This window comes from Onychomys torridus, chromosome 3 (genome assembly GCF_903995425.1).
Source record: "Onychomys torridus chromosome 3, mOncTor1.1, whole genome shotgun sequence".
NCBI classification, from domain to species: domain Eukaryota; kingdom Metazoa; phylum Chordata; class Mammalia; order Rodentia; family Cricetidae; genus Onychomys; species Onychomys torridus.
In genome coordinates this window covers 65,879,313-65,892,518 of record NC_050445.1, presented here as the reverse complement: position 1 = coordinate 65,892,518, position 13,206 = coordinate 65,879,313, and the positions used below count along the sequence as shown (strand labels likewise).

Below are 13,206 nucleotides of genomic sequence, written 5' to 3'. Positions count from 1 at the left end.
CTGGGCGGACAGACCTCTGCCAGGCGGTCCTGCCCTCGCCCCGGCCCTCGCCCCCGCGGCTTCTCCTAGCGAGGCAGCCGCTGCTTTCGAATCTGGAAAGGCGCTGCGGTGTGTCTGCAGCCCCGAGGCCCGGGAGGCCCGGGAGGCCCGGGAGGCCCGGGAGGCCCGGGAGGCCCGGGAGGCCCGGGAGGCCCGGGAGGCCCGGGAGGCCCGGGAGGCCCGGGAGGCCCGGCGTCCCGGCGCGGGTCGAGCCCGGCGGGCCGGAGCACCTGCCGGGCCAGGCTCGCGGCTGCGCGGACGGCCCGCCCCGCCCCGTCCTCCCCCGTGTGTTTACGTGGAGACGAAGATGGCGGCGGTGACGGCGGGGCCCGTGCGGCCCGGCACGAGTCGCCCGTGAGCGCCCAGCGTGCCCGGGACGGCCGCGGAGCTCCGTCCGCCGGCGTCTGAGCGGCTCTTTCCTCTCCACCCCGTGCCCGCCTGCCCCGCAGACGCCATGGACGAAGAGGACAGACAGAGGAAGCTGGAAGCCGGCAGGGCTAAGGTAGGAGCGCGGCGGCCGCAGGCCGAGCGGGGAGGCGGTGACCGGGGGCGGGGGCAGAGGCCGGGCGCGGGGCTGGGGTGGGGGCCCGGGCCGGGAGAGCCGCCCCTCTGGCTGCCGCGGGAGACCTGGGGACTGCCCCGCCGGCCTCCCCTCTCCCGGGGCCCGCACAGACCCTCCCTCAGCCCGGCTGTAAACTGCTAAGGAATTGCTTTGCAGCCTCCGCCCTTTCACTTTCCGAAGGGAGTTTTGCGAGTCCTTCAGGCTTTGTGCTTTTTCTTTATTCTGAGAGACACCCGTACGCTGATCACCAGCCTGCCGCCTTTAGGTGTCACGCTGGCACTCTTGGGGGTGTGTGTGTGTGTGTGTGTGTGTGTGTGTGTGTGATTGGCCTGTGACAGCTGCCTCGGCAGTGGCTGGAGTGTGCCACAAGTGCCAGCTGCGAACTTGGCTACGTGTAGGGGCGTTTTTAGAAGCGTTTCTTTGTACATTTGTGTTGGAGGGCTTTGTCATGGCACGTGAGCTTTTGTAGCGTGTGCAGTGGAACTTCTGAGCACCGAAAGGTTCTATACACTAAACAACACCTATAGAATCGCTGTTTAATGTGTTTGCTTTTGCTATGTATTTGGTGAGTTCGATTTTGTGTGGGCGTGCGTGTATGGCAAGACATGTAGACGGACCCAGAATTATACGTAGGTATCCTTCAGTGAGCTTAATGAACAATCCAACACAACATGAATTGAATATGACGATTTCTTTCTGAAAATACCTGTTTGAGCTTACCTTTTGACCTTCTTGCTCCCTAAAATGAAGTTACCTTTAAGATATTAGGTTGCCTTTTTAAAGACCTAATTGTTAGCAGACATACGTTGGGACAATTAAGTTATGTTTTAAACTGTTTTTCCTTTTGTACTGGCTAGTTTTATGTCAACTTGACACAAGCTAGAGTCATGTGAGAGAAGGGAGCCTCAACTGAGAAAATGCCTCCATAAGGTCGGGCTGCAGGCAAGCCTGTAGGGCATTTTCTTAGTGATTGATGGGGAAGAGCCCCGCCCACTGGGGTGGTGCCACTCTGGGCTGGTGGTCCTGGGTTCTTTAAGAAAGCAGTCTGAGTAAGCCATGTGGAGCAAGCTAATAAGCAGCACCATGGCTTTTGCATCAGGTCCTCCCTTCGTGTTCCTGCCCTGTTTGAGTTCTTGTCCTGACTTCCTTTGATGATGAACTGTGATATGAGAATATAAGCCAAATAAAGCCTTTCCAAGTTGCTCATGGTATTTCATCACAGCAATAGTAACCCTAACTAAGACACCTAAGGTCCTTCTTTTCTTCTCTCACATTAACAATGGGAAGTGGGTCAGTAATGAATGAAGGGTGATAGTGCAGAGATACAATGGTACATCCTCAGGATTAGTTTGATACAGAATATGTGCAGTAGCTAGCCTTTTGTTTCTAGAATATGGTTAGTTGACTTTCCCATAAGCACCCTCTATTTAAGGTCAAGATTTAATGTGTCTGCCTGTGTAGCATTCTATAAATGGAGGAAAGGGAATCGGCATCTTTAGAAGGCCAGCTCAGTTTACCATTGTGAAGCCTGAAGAACTGAGCAAGTTCAATGCATCAAAGGAATTGGAGATGTAGTGTGCATACCTTTGCAAACTTCAAGGCTTTGATTAGATGGTAGTTTTCCTGACCTTACGTCCCCTCCCCTTCTTTCTTTTTTAACAGTCTTATAGTCCTGGTTAGCCTAGAGCTCAGTGTGTAATCCAAGCTGGCGTCAGACTCAATGGCAATCCTGCCTCTGCCTCTAAAGTGCTGAAATTTGCCTTCGAGCCACTACGTCCAGGTAAGATGTCTTATTGACTATGTCAATTTCTACTGCCTTCCTAAATATATTCTTTACTAAATATGTGTGAGGCAGTCCTGCTAAGCTTTCTTTACCTTCATTAGACCTGTTTTATGGTTAAATTGCTGCCAATGAATGCTTGATTTATCTTTAAAATAGAATTCAAACTTGGTTTCTGTGCATGTTTCTTTGTCTTTTGAAAGTCTATGTTTGGGGGGTGGGAGATGATTCAGTGTGTAAAGTGCTCGTTGTCCAAGCATGAGGACCTGGGTTCATATTCCCAGCACCTACAGAAAGCTGACCATGGTGACATGCATCTATAACCCAGTGCTTGGGAGACAATGACAGACAGAAGTCCCTGGGACTTCCGATCCACCCTCTAGCCAAAATAGCAAGCTTGAGTTTCATTTAGAGACACTGTCTCAAAAAAGAAACTAGAAGGTGAAGAGTAATGAGGGACACCAGCCTCGGACTTGTACAAGCACAGGCACATGCTCCCGCACAGCACACAGTTGTGCCTGTGAGGCAACAGTCTTTCTCTTTCAAAGGAATTTTTATCCAGACTATTGCTTTGTTCTAGAATTGAATCTACTTTTCCCAGTGAGAGATATATCCATGAGGCATCTAAGCAGCCCTGGTTGGGCGATGTACAAACATAACCTCTGGATATGACATGAAGAGAATCATTTTCAAAGTTATATGAGTGTGATAGAATATTTTGCAGCCATTAAGTTTGTAGAGCCTGATAGCAAAATGGAAAGTAATACAATCTGTGTCATCAAAAGTGTTACATGGATTTTTCATCTGGTTAAACATGCTTCTTTTAATGAGGACTGAAACACCTGTTGTAAATGTTAACCAGTGGCTGGGGTTGTAGTTATGCAGTCCAGTGCAAAGCTCTAGATTCAGTCTATATCACAATCATTTAAAAACTAATTATTTGGCAAACCGATATTGGAGTCCTGTCTTATGCCAGATGTTAAAAATACAGATGAAGCGATGTCTCTGTGTGGGGGTTAGAAAAGGATGCTGAATAATAAGTTCAGTGAGGGTGTAGGTAGTAGGTTAGGGTGATTTATCTTACATATTTTGGTAAAATATTTTAAATACTGTCCGTTTCCTGAAACATAGTATATAAAGAGACTCTATTAGTATGTTAATGCAGCTTATAACTAACAGATAATAATTATTCAATAAATACTTGCTTTTTGAATGAACAGAATAAGAAATGAGTCCAATATGGGTGCTTCTTTGTAAGTATGGCTATCACATAGTAATTCAGAACTCTTAGAGAAGTTGTTCATTGCTGGCATAAGGAAAGAACATGTAAAATCATTTTCCTAAATCTATTTAGAAGCTTGGTTCTCCGTATTTCTTATTGGTGCTGCTCATTGTCAGGATGGGTCTTTCCTACTTGGTTAACCCTCTCAGGAAATACCCTCACAGACACACAGTGCATCTCATTAACACCCTACGTGTTTCTAATCCAGTGATGCTTACAATTTAAATTAGTCATCATATCTTCATGTCTCAATTTGTACACATAACCTTCAGGAAATAACGTTTTTAAACCTAGCACTATTGGTGGGCATCTCCCAACTCAGAGTCTTTGTAGAATTTAATTCTATATATACTATAGTTTATTCTCCTGCACTGGATTTAGGTTAGTATAAGACATTTCATAAAATATACTATAATGTATACATGACAAGCTATTTTTAAAATGATTATTTATGTGTTGTATATAAATGAAAATTGTCAGTGGAACAACTTACTGTCAATTTACCAAGAAAAAGTTTTAGGAATTGTGATTTATGAAACTAGGTTATCAAAGGTAATAATTACACCCAATAAGCAAGTAAGAAACAACAAGAAAAATAACTAGCATGGAAGATATCTAGGGGAAAGCACTAAAAGCTTGTGTAAGTACCATTTGTACAGTCCTAAGCCATTTCCCCAGTCCTAAAATATTTCTGCTATGATCAGGCAAAAAAATGTTCAAATATCATTTTTAAAAATAATAAAACTTTATCAAATATAGTATGGTAAAGTGTGTGCTACCTAACATGAATATCACACAGAAGAGTATGACAGTGTTAACTATGTTTCCCACTCTAGTATGATCCTGGACCTGCAATATTTTACTCCAGTACTGCTTGTATTATATAGTTGACATTATGTATTAATAGGCATTTGTGAATGTCCTTTTTTTAAAAATTATATTTGTGTTTTAATTTCATACATCAGCCATGGCTTCCCCTGTCCTTCCCCCCATCCCCTCCCCTCCATTCCCATCTCCTCCAGGGCCAAGACTCCCCTGGGGATTCATTTAAACCTGGTGGATTCAGTACAGGCAGGTCCAGTCCCCTCCTTCCAGGCTGAGCAAAGTGTCCCTGTGTAAGCCCAAGGTTTCAAACAGCCAGCTCATGCACTAAGGACAGGTCCCGGTCGCACTGCCTGGGTGCCTCCCAAACAGTTCAAGCTATTCAATTGTCTCACTTATCCAGAGGGCCTGATCCAGCTGGGGGCTCCACAGCTTTTGGTTCATAATTCATGTGCTTCCATTAGTTTGGGTATTTGTCCCTGTGCTTTTTCCAATCTTGGGCTCAACAATTCACTCTCTTACAGTCCCTCCTCTTTCTCGACAGTTGGACTCCTGGAACTCCACCTGGGGCCTGGACGAGGATCTCTGTATCCACTTCCATCAGTTATTAGATGAGAGTTCCAGCACCACTGTTAGGGTGTTTGGCCATCTGATCACCAGACTAGGTCAGATCAGGCTTTCTCTCGACCACTGCCAGCAGTCTAGTGAATGTTCTTTTTTGTTTTCATAGGCAAATTGTCGTGTAGCCCAGGCTGGCCTTTAACTCCTGCTCTCACCCCCGGTCTGTGCCGACAGGTGCAGTGGCTCTCACCCTCACTTTTGCCTTTCTTCTCTCTGCTTGCTGTCAGTCACATTGCTCTGGATGTGGTCATTTGGCCTTATTCCTTTCATTTTCCTGATCTCTAATTAGATGTTTTAGATTTGCAGCGACTAAAGAACCCAGAAACGGGGTCTATTAGACTAGTTTGTGAAAACTCCAAGGAAAACAGAGCCCAGGTAATGAGGAGCTGTATGAGCCACTGGATATAGAATAGCTTTGCTTGTAAAAGTAGTAGGAACTGTCATAAGAATATGTGTTTGTCATGTCTGACCTCTGAAAAGGCTCTTTCCAAGCAGTGCATAGGTATGTTGCTACCAGAGCAGTAATAATTATGTAAAGAAATAATTAAAACCTTTACACATACACACACACACAAAATTCTCACTCTGTAGCCCTGGCTGGCCTGGAACTCACTATGTAGACCAAGTTGGTCTCCAACTGAAAAGAGATCTGCCTGCCTCTGCCTTGTGAATGCTGGGATTAAAGGTGTGTACCACCCCAGCCAACCTAATTTTAAGAAATCATGCTCAAACTTTTATCTCATTTAATTTTTCACAATTTGATGAAATAATAGTCTGGCCTAGATTAAAAAGTCCTTATGTTAGGAACACATATTTTGACTCATGAGCTTTTTAACCCTCAGTGAACACAGCTAAGCAGATTATGAAGTCTTTTATTAAATGACATTATAGAAATTAGCATATTTTCGTATCTCATAGGATGTTCTGAAAAGTTGTTTTTTTTTTTTCTGGGAATGATTTATGTCATTTATGACCTCCTAATTCTTGAGGTTAGCAATACATGATTGTTTAGTCATTTGTTCTTGCTCTGGTTAGAGTAAGACATTGGCTTGGGATCTGAACTAGTTCTGGAAGACAAATGTCTATGGACACAGTATCTTTCCAGTAAATCTTGCAACTATTTCTGTGACTACATATGTTAACATTTTTATAATTGGCTTCCAAATGGCAAACACAGATGGCTGGTGTCTGAATTTCTAGCATGTTTTAGAATAAATGTTTTCTCAGTGAATTAAAGTGTATCATTTCAGTGTCAGGTGGCTACCTAATTGAATAGCTTTTTACTTATCTGTTAACTTACCATTTTCAGTTTTAAAATAAAAATAACTTAAATAGTCAAAAGAAACTGAATATATAATATGATCTTTTTCTTTCATTTTTAATTAAACAGGATTTTTGCCAGAAAGCTGTTGTATACATTATTTTTCTGAGAATTTGAATTTTTAATTTTTCTTTAGCAAAGAGGAAGATTATAGTAGGAAGGATAGTTCTTTGTTTTCCATTAATTTAATGAGTAATTAGAATATTTTTATCTAATCTGAAGCTATGGGACTTTTAGAGTTGATAGAGTTGGGCATGCCCTGTGTTATGTCATCTCAGTTATTGAGAGATTAAAATTACTGCTTATAGGTGCCTTCCCTAAGTGATGGTTTCCTTCTTTGATTCCACATACACTTACTGAGTACTGTTCTAGGTGGTAAGTATAAAGGATTGAACTGAAGTCTTTACCCTCATGGAGCCTTCTGCTTAGTTAACCCCCCACCCCCCAAAAAGACCTCATATACTCAACTAAAACAGACTGAAAACAGTGTCTTTGTAATTTTATGTCTTTAGAAGCTGCCCATTCCAGGTGCAGTTGTAGAATCTACTTGCATATGTCTGTGTATGTCTTGTCCATGGGATTCAGTAGTACATTCTGTTGCCTCTGCTTTTCAATCAACCTTCTCATAATTGGGTGTTTTTGTTTTGCTTTTATTTATGTGCTTATACAGCTGAATAAACACTAGATATAGATAATGATATGCACTAAAATAATTGGAGTTTGAAACAAAATCTTGATCCTAAAATCTTCTGTTGTTAATGTATTTAAGTGAGAGCATGGTAGTGTAAGCAGCTTCTGAAATATGCTGATAAGAACACTATTCTTTATATTTTTTTGTCATTGCATTCTGCCTGAGGGAACTTTTCTTTTTAAATGATGATCCTGGACTTTTGATTCTGTTCACAGATAGTATTTTAATAGCAGTTCAGTCAGTTTATTTTTAAGAATGAATCTCCCACAACGCACTTTAAGTGTATTCCAGGACTTAATACTCTGCAAAGAGGCAGCTGCCCTGCACCTGTTCTTCAAGCAGACAAGAAATAGAGTGACTGCAGAGCTGCTAAATAACTCGGGAGAACCTGGCGTAGTGTATTTTTATATTGCATGGCACTAGTATCTGCTGTATGTGATTGCTGAATGAATGTCTTTAAAATATAGGGCATCCATATGTGTGTTTTTCTATAGTTGGTAAAGTTTAAAAATACTTTATTATTTAGTCATGGTGTTTGTCGTATATTTTGGTAGTAATATTAACATCATTAATGATACTGCATTAGCACATTTTGTAATAACTTACAAGCTATCTTTGTAATTAGTAGTTAATAGTTACAGTAATTCTAGTAGTATAGTTTTTTTTTTGAAGGCTCTAGGTCTTATTTTTGTTTTCCTTTGTTGTGATTCAAGAGCTCACATTTAAGAAGTGGTGGTATATGTTTGTTTCATAGAAAAGAAATCTTATAAAAAGGAAGTTTAGGCTGGGGAGATGGCTCAGTAGGAAGGTGCTTCCTCTGCAAGCACAGTGCAGGTCCCCAGCACCACGTATGAAGCCAGGCATGGCTGTAGCCAGGCATGTATGAAGCCAGGCATGTATGAAGCCAGGCATGGCTGTAGCGTGAGTCTGTAACCTCATCTCGAGGGTAGCGGTGGGGGTGGGGAGACAAAGATGGAGACAGGAGGATGCCCGGAACTTGCTGACCAGCCTGCTTAGCCAATACTATGGGCTACTGCTTCAGTGGTTAGTGATATAGGATGGTGCCTGAAGTCAACTTTGGGCCTCACATGCACACACTCAGGCAAGCATACCTGCACACACTGCACACACACACTACTCACAAGCACACTCTAAGAGAAATTAAATATAGGGGAAAACAGCTGTAGTTCAAGTCGTGAAACACACCAAAGTTGTTACACATTTTCTTTCAGGATTTAATTATGGCTGTGAGTGTAGTGTTACTAAAATCCAAGCTAGCTATAATTGTTGATGGTTGAAGCCTGAAGCCTGCTTTGTCTCTAGAAAGAAGAGGTGTAGATGATTTTCTTTTCATAATGATTGTACTGTGGTACTGTTTTATAGCTACTACTCTAGCATAAGGATTGTCATGAGTGGTTTGCATCAATATTTTCAATAAGGGTTCAACATAGTTCACCCATCATTGAGTTATATATGGGATGAGAATTCTGACTAGATGATGGTATCTTATGTGTGTCCAAGTTCAGTGGTAAAAACATTGTATAATATTAAAGAAGACTTTTACCTTTTACATTTTTTTCTTTCTGCCATGGTAGCAGAAAGTGTTTGCTGCTCTTTTATTCCTAAATGTTTTAATACTCATCCATTTTTCTTATATCTTTCATCAGTGTTTAACATTTTAGTGATAGCTGTGTCCTTGTTTTAATTTTTGTTGGCTACTTAAAAAACAAAAGAAATCACAGGTAGTCCTGACTTTTAATTTATAGCAGGATTAAACATCTCTTTTAAAAGTAAACTTAAATAAGAAAGGCAGTAGATGGTAAGTAGATTATATGACTAGGCAGCATTAGGCTGTGGTGATAGGCAAATGCTTGAGGACTAGACAGATCAGTCTCAGGAATTTGAATTATTTCTATTCCTTCCTTTATAATAAGGCCACAAACCACAGTTAGAGTAAATCTTTTGGCACAAGCTAATTATCTTTAGTTGAAAGTTAAAGTCCCAGAAAACCCATGAAGGACGCACTTGACCTTGTGTGTGTCATGCTTTCAGAGAGTTTGAAATCCACAGATGATCCTCCGAGCGCCTCCCTGTCCATCTTCTGACACTGAGCTGAGTTTCTTCCTTTCCGACATTTTCATTTCTCATCCCTGATTCGGAAACAGCCGGTTTCTCTGCAGTGCGATAGTGATCACTCTGGTACGGATGGGACAGTGTCTTTGCTGTGTCTCTCCTTTCCAGTGATAGCTTGAGTTCAGTGAGTGACCCAGAGCTTTAAATAATGATAAACAAACTTAGATGGTAATGCCGCTTTCTTTTTTTCCCCTATAGCTTGCTCAGTATCGACAAAGAAAAGCCCGACCTGATGGGCAGAATCCTAAGAAGCAAAAGAAGAAAAAAATTTCAAGCTTAAATATTAATCAACAGAATGATGAGACATCCATAAATAGTTCTCAATGCGTAGAATCAGCCGGGAGTCCTGATTCTACCAGAATGAGAGCTCTTCCCAGTGGACAAATAGAAAATCATGATCAGGTCTTTGTTGAAGTGAGTGCTTCCAGATTTTCAGCCTAGTTCTGAGTGGAACGGCAGTGAAATGAGAGTGGTACACTGTGCAGTTAGTGACTTTTATCCCTTCTTGCAAACTTCAGTAGTAAGGTAGTAACTAGACCTAAAATACTTAGTAACTTTGAGTGAGTTGTGAGCTTCATTCAACAGGTATTTATTGACACTCAAGAGGCAAAGATGAGGAAGGCAGATATAGAGAACGTCAGTGTGTTACTGTCACACCTGTGCATCAGCAGTACACCTGCTTCTCGAGGACAGGGGATGCCAAAGCCAGCCACGTGTATGTTACTTGGGTAGCTTTGGAGGGATAATGTAAAAGTATGAGTAGGAATCAGCTAGAGGTTAAAAAAAAAAAAAAGCAAGGGACTCAACCTCTGTGCAGAAAGAAATACAGTTGCAAAGATGAAAAGCAGTGTGCTGTGTGATCTGGAAACAGGAGATTCTTTTTCATATGGATTCCAAAGTGATGGGATAGGGTGGTGGTAATTTTATGGGTTTGGAAATTGTAGTCAGTCCAATTCCCATAGAAAGTGCCCAATGAGTCCTCATTTCCCAAGCCCACTCCTCCTTGTTTTATGGTGCCACTTTCTGAAATGAGGGTGGTGGTGGTTAAAATGGACTAAAATGGCTGGTAGGTGTTGGTTCACTAACCAGTACCAGAAATAGAGGGATGAGTTGCTCAGGAGAGTATTGGGAGGATGGCTATTACTTGAATTTTATGCTAAAGCATGTTTATGTAGAAACAAGATGAGAGTAGATAGAGATTGTACTAGTGAGAGTTTATATTGCTGTGACAAAATACCATGACCAGAAAGCCAGTTGGGGAGGAAAGTGTTTATTTATTTGGCTTATACTTCCACATTGCTGGTCATCAGTGAAGGAAGTCAGGACAGGAACTCAAACAGGGCAGGAACCTGGAAGCAGGAACTGATGCAGAGGCCGTGGAGGAGAGCTGCTTACTGGCTTGCTTCCCCTGGCTTGCTCAGCCTGCTTTCTTATAGAAACCAGGGCCCACAGCCCAGTGATGATACCACGCACCATGGGCTGGGCCCTCCCACATTGATCATTGAATGAGAAAATGCCTTACAGCTGGATCTCACAGAGGCATTTCCTCAACAGAGGCTCCTTCCTCTGATGACTCTAGCTTGTGTCAAGTTGACACACAACCAGTCAGTCCAGGCATTTAAGCTTTGCTCACTACCCAGGTGGACAATGGAAACATGTTATATTCCTCATAAAATCCAGTCACCTTGTCTCTTGGAAGTATGGGAATATGGTTTCAAAAGAAGAGTGAGGAGCTGAAGTTGGTAGCACATACCAGAAACTTAAGCATGAGGGAGACTGAAGTGGGATGTCCTAGCTTTATCTCTGATATTGTAATAAATACCCTAATAAAAGCAACTTAGGGGCAACAACTTTGACTTATGATTCCAGCTTCTAGTCCACCATTGCAGGGAAGTCAAACTCAAGGTAGCTAATCCTATTGCATCTAACAACCCAAAGAGAGTAGTAAATGCATGCATGCCTAGTGTTCAGCTCCCTCTCTCTACTTTTAGATAGTCTAGGACCCAAGCCCAGGGGAATAGTGCTACATAGAGTGGGCTCCGGCTTTCCATATCACTTAACCCAATTAAGAAAAGTTCTCACAGGCATGTCCACAGACATGCCCTCATGTAGGTGAGTCTCACTGAGACTCCCCAGGTGATTCTCCATTGTGTCTAGTTGACAGTTGAAGCTAAACCTCATAGGGGAGGGAGGGCTGGGAAGGTAGAGGCATGCCTGGGCTGTGTAGTGAGACTCTGTAGAGGAGGAAGGAAGAGAAAGAACAGAGGGAGACACACTGAAAATATAACTGTGTACTGTCTAACAAGCATTTGTGCTTTACATATAGGCAGTTTTACTTACATGCCTCAGTTGTATTCTGTAAGGCTATTCCAGTGAGGAGTTAGTAAACACTGAACCATTTTTCCTAAGGAAATCAGGGCTAGAGTCCTGTGAGCCACTGGTCCTGTTCTGTTAAGCAGGTGGTACAAGGCTGGCAAGTAGTGAGTACTCACTTAATGGGGAAAGACACTTTCTGCGTAAGCATGGTGACCTGAGTTCACCTCCCAGAACCCATGTAAAGGTGAAAGGAAATTGGTTCCCAAAACTTGTCTTTTGAACCTCACAGTTGCCATGGTGTACAATGCATATACAACATAATAAATAAATTAAGATATGTAATTAAAACAGTAGTTGTTACATTGTCTGTTCATATGTATGTATGTTTCAGGACTCCTTATATAGTATATGTTGTTAAATCATTAGAACTGAAGTGTGATTAACATGTAGGCATTGAGTAAGAGGGCTTGAAACAAACATACACATGTACACACTAGAGACCATGCCTGTGCTAAACTTAACTAATACACCTTTCTTCCATAAGACACATCACAACATTTCTGTTCTTAGAAACACTGGGCAGCACTTAAACTTTATACTTGGGGTCATTTTTAAGCAGTGAAATCACCAATTAAAAAGTGCCAAAATGTGCCACTGTGTACCCTGGAGGGTGCTGACTTCATGTTGTGAGAGACAGGAGAGCAAATGTTGCCCTGTTCGGTGTCATCTGGTGTTATCTACCTTGGATCACTCTAAATTTTCCCTGTTCTGTGTCATCTAGTGTTATCTACCTTGGATCACTCTAAATTTTCCCTGTTCTGTGTCATCTATTGGATCACTCTGAATTTTCCCTGTTCTGTGTCATCTGGTGTTATCTATTGGATCACTCTGAATTTTCCCTGTTCTGTGTCATCTGGTGTTATCTATTGGATCACTCTGAATTTTCCCTGTTCTGTGTCATCTGGTGTTATCTATTGGATCACTCTGAATTTTCCCTGTTCTGTGTCATCTGGTGTTATCTATTGGATCACTCTGCATTTTCCCTGTTCTGTGTCATCTGGTGTTATCTATTGGATCACTCTGAATTTTCCCTGTTCTGTGTCATCTGGTGTTATCTACCTTGGATCACTCTAAATTTTCCCTCTCTGTGTCATCTGGTGTTATCTATTGGATCACTCTGAATTTTCCCTGTTCTGTGTCATCTATTGGATCACTCTGAATTTTCCCTGTTCTGTGTCATCTGGTGTTATCTATTGGATCACTCTGAATTTTCCCTGTTCTGTGTCATCTGGTGTTACCTACCTTGGATCACTCTGACTTTTCCCTGTTCTGTGTTATCTACCTTGGATCACTCTGAATTTTCCCTGTTCTGTGTCATCTGGTGTTATCTACCTTGGATCACTCTGAATTTTCCCTGTTCTGTGTCATCTGGTGTTATCTACCTTGGATCACTCTAAATTTTCCCTCTCTGTGTCATCTGGTGTTATCTATTGGATCACTCTGAATTTTCCCTGTTCTGTTCATGTCCTCAAATGACCTTGTAGATGTTGTGAGTATTGATTTGAGGGCCAGCAAATACATTTTATTAAGGAGGTGAGTTCGTGAAGGCAAGAGTCTGAATAATGAAAACCAGTAATAT

At 42.1% G+C, this 13,206-nt stretch overlaps 1 protein-coding gene across 10 annotated transcripts in view; it reads left to right on the top strand.

Annotated features, from left to right (window-relative positions):
- Positions 1–241: 241 nt before the first annotated feature.
- Positions 242–13,206, top strand: part of Akap9 (A-kinase anchoring protein 9) — a 118,196-nt gene continuing 105,231 nt past the window's right edge. For 5 of the 10 annotated variants that reach the window (XM_036180763.1, XM_036180755.1, XM_036180762.1 and 2 more), the window contains exons 1-2: positions 242–541; positions 9,450–9,665. In XM_036180763.1, the coding sequence (XP_036036656.1) occupies positions 494–541; positions 9,450–9,665 (264 nt within the window). In that variant the 5' untranslated portion in view covers positions 242–493. The remainder of the gene's footprint in view (positions 542–9,449; positions 9,666–13,206) is intronic. The other 5 variants (XM_036180759.1, XM_036180758.1, XM_036180757.1 and 2 more) reach the window with 2 other exon arrangements.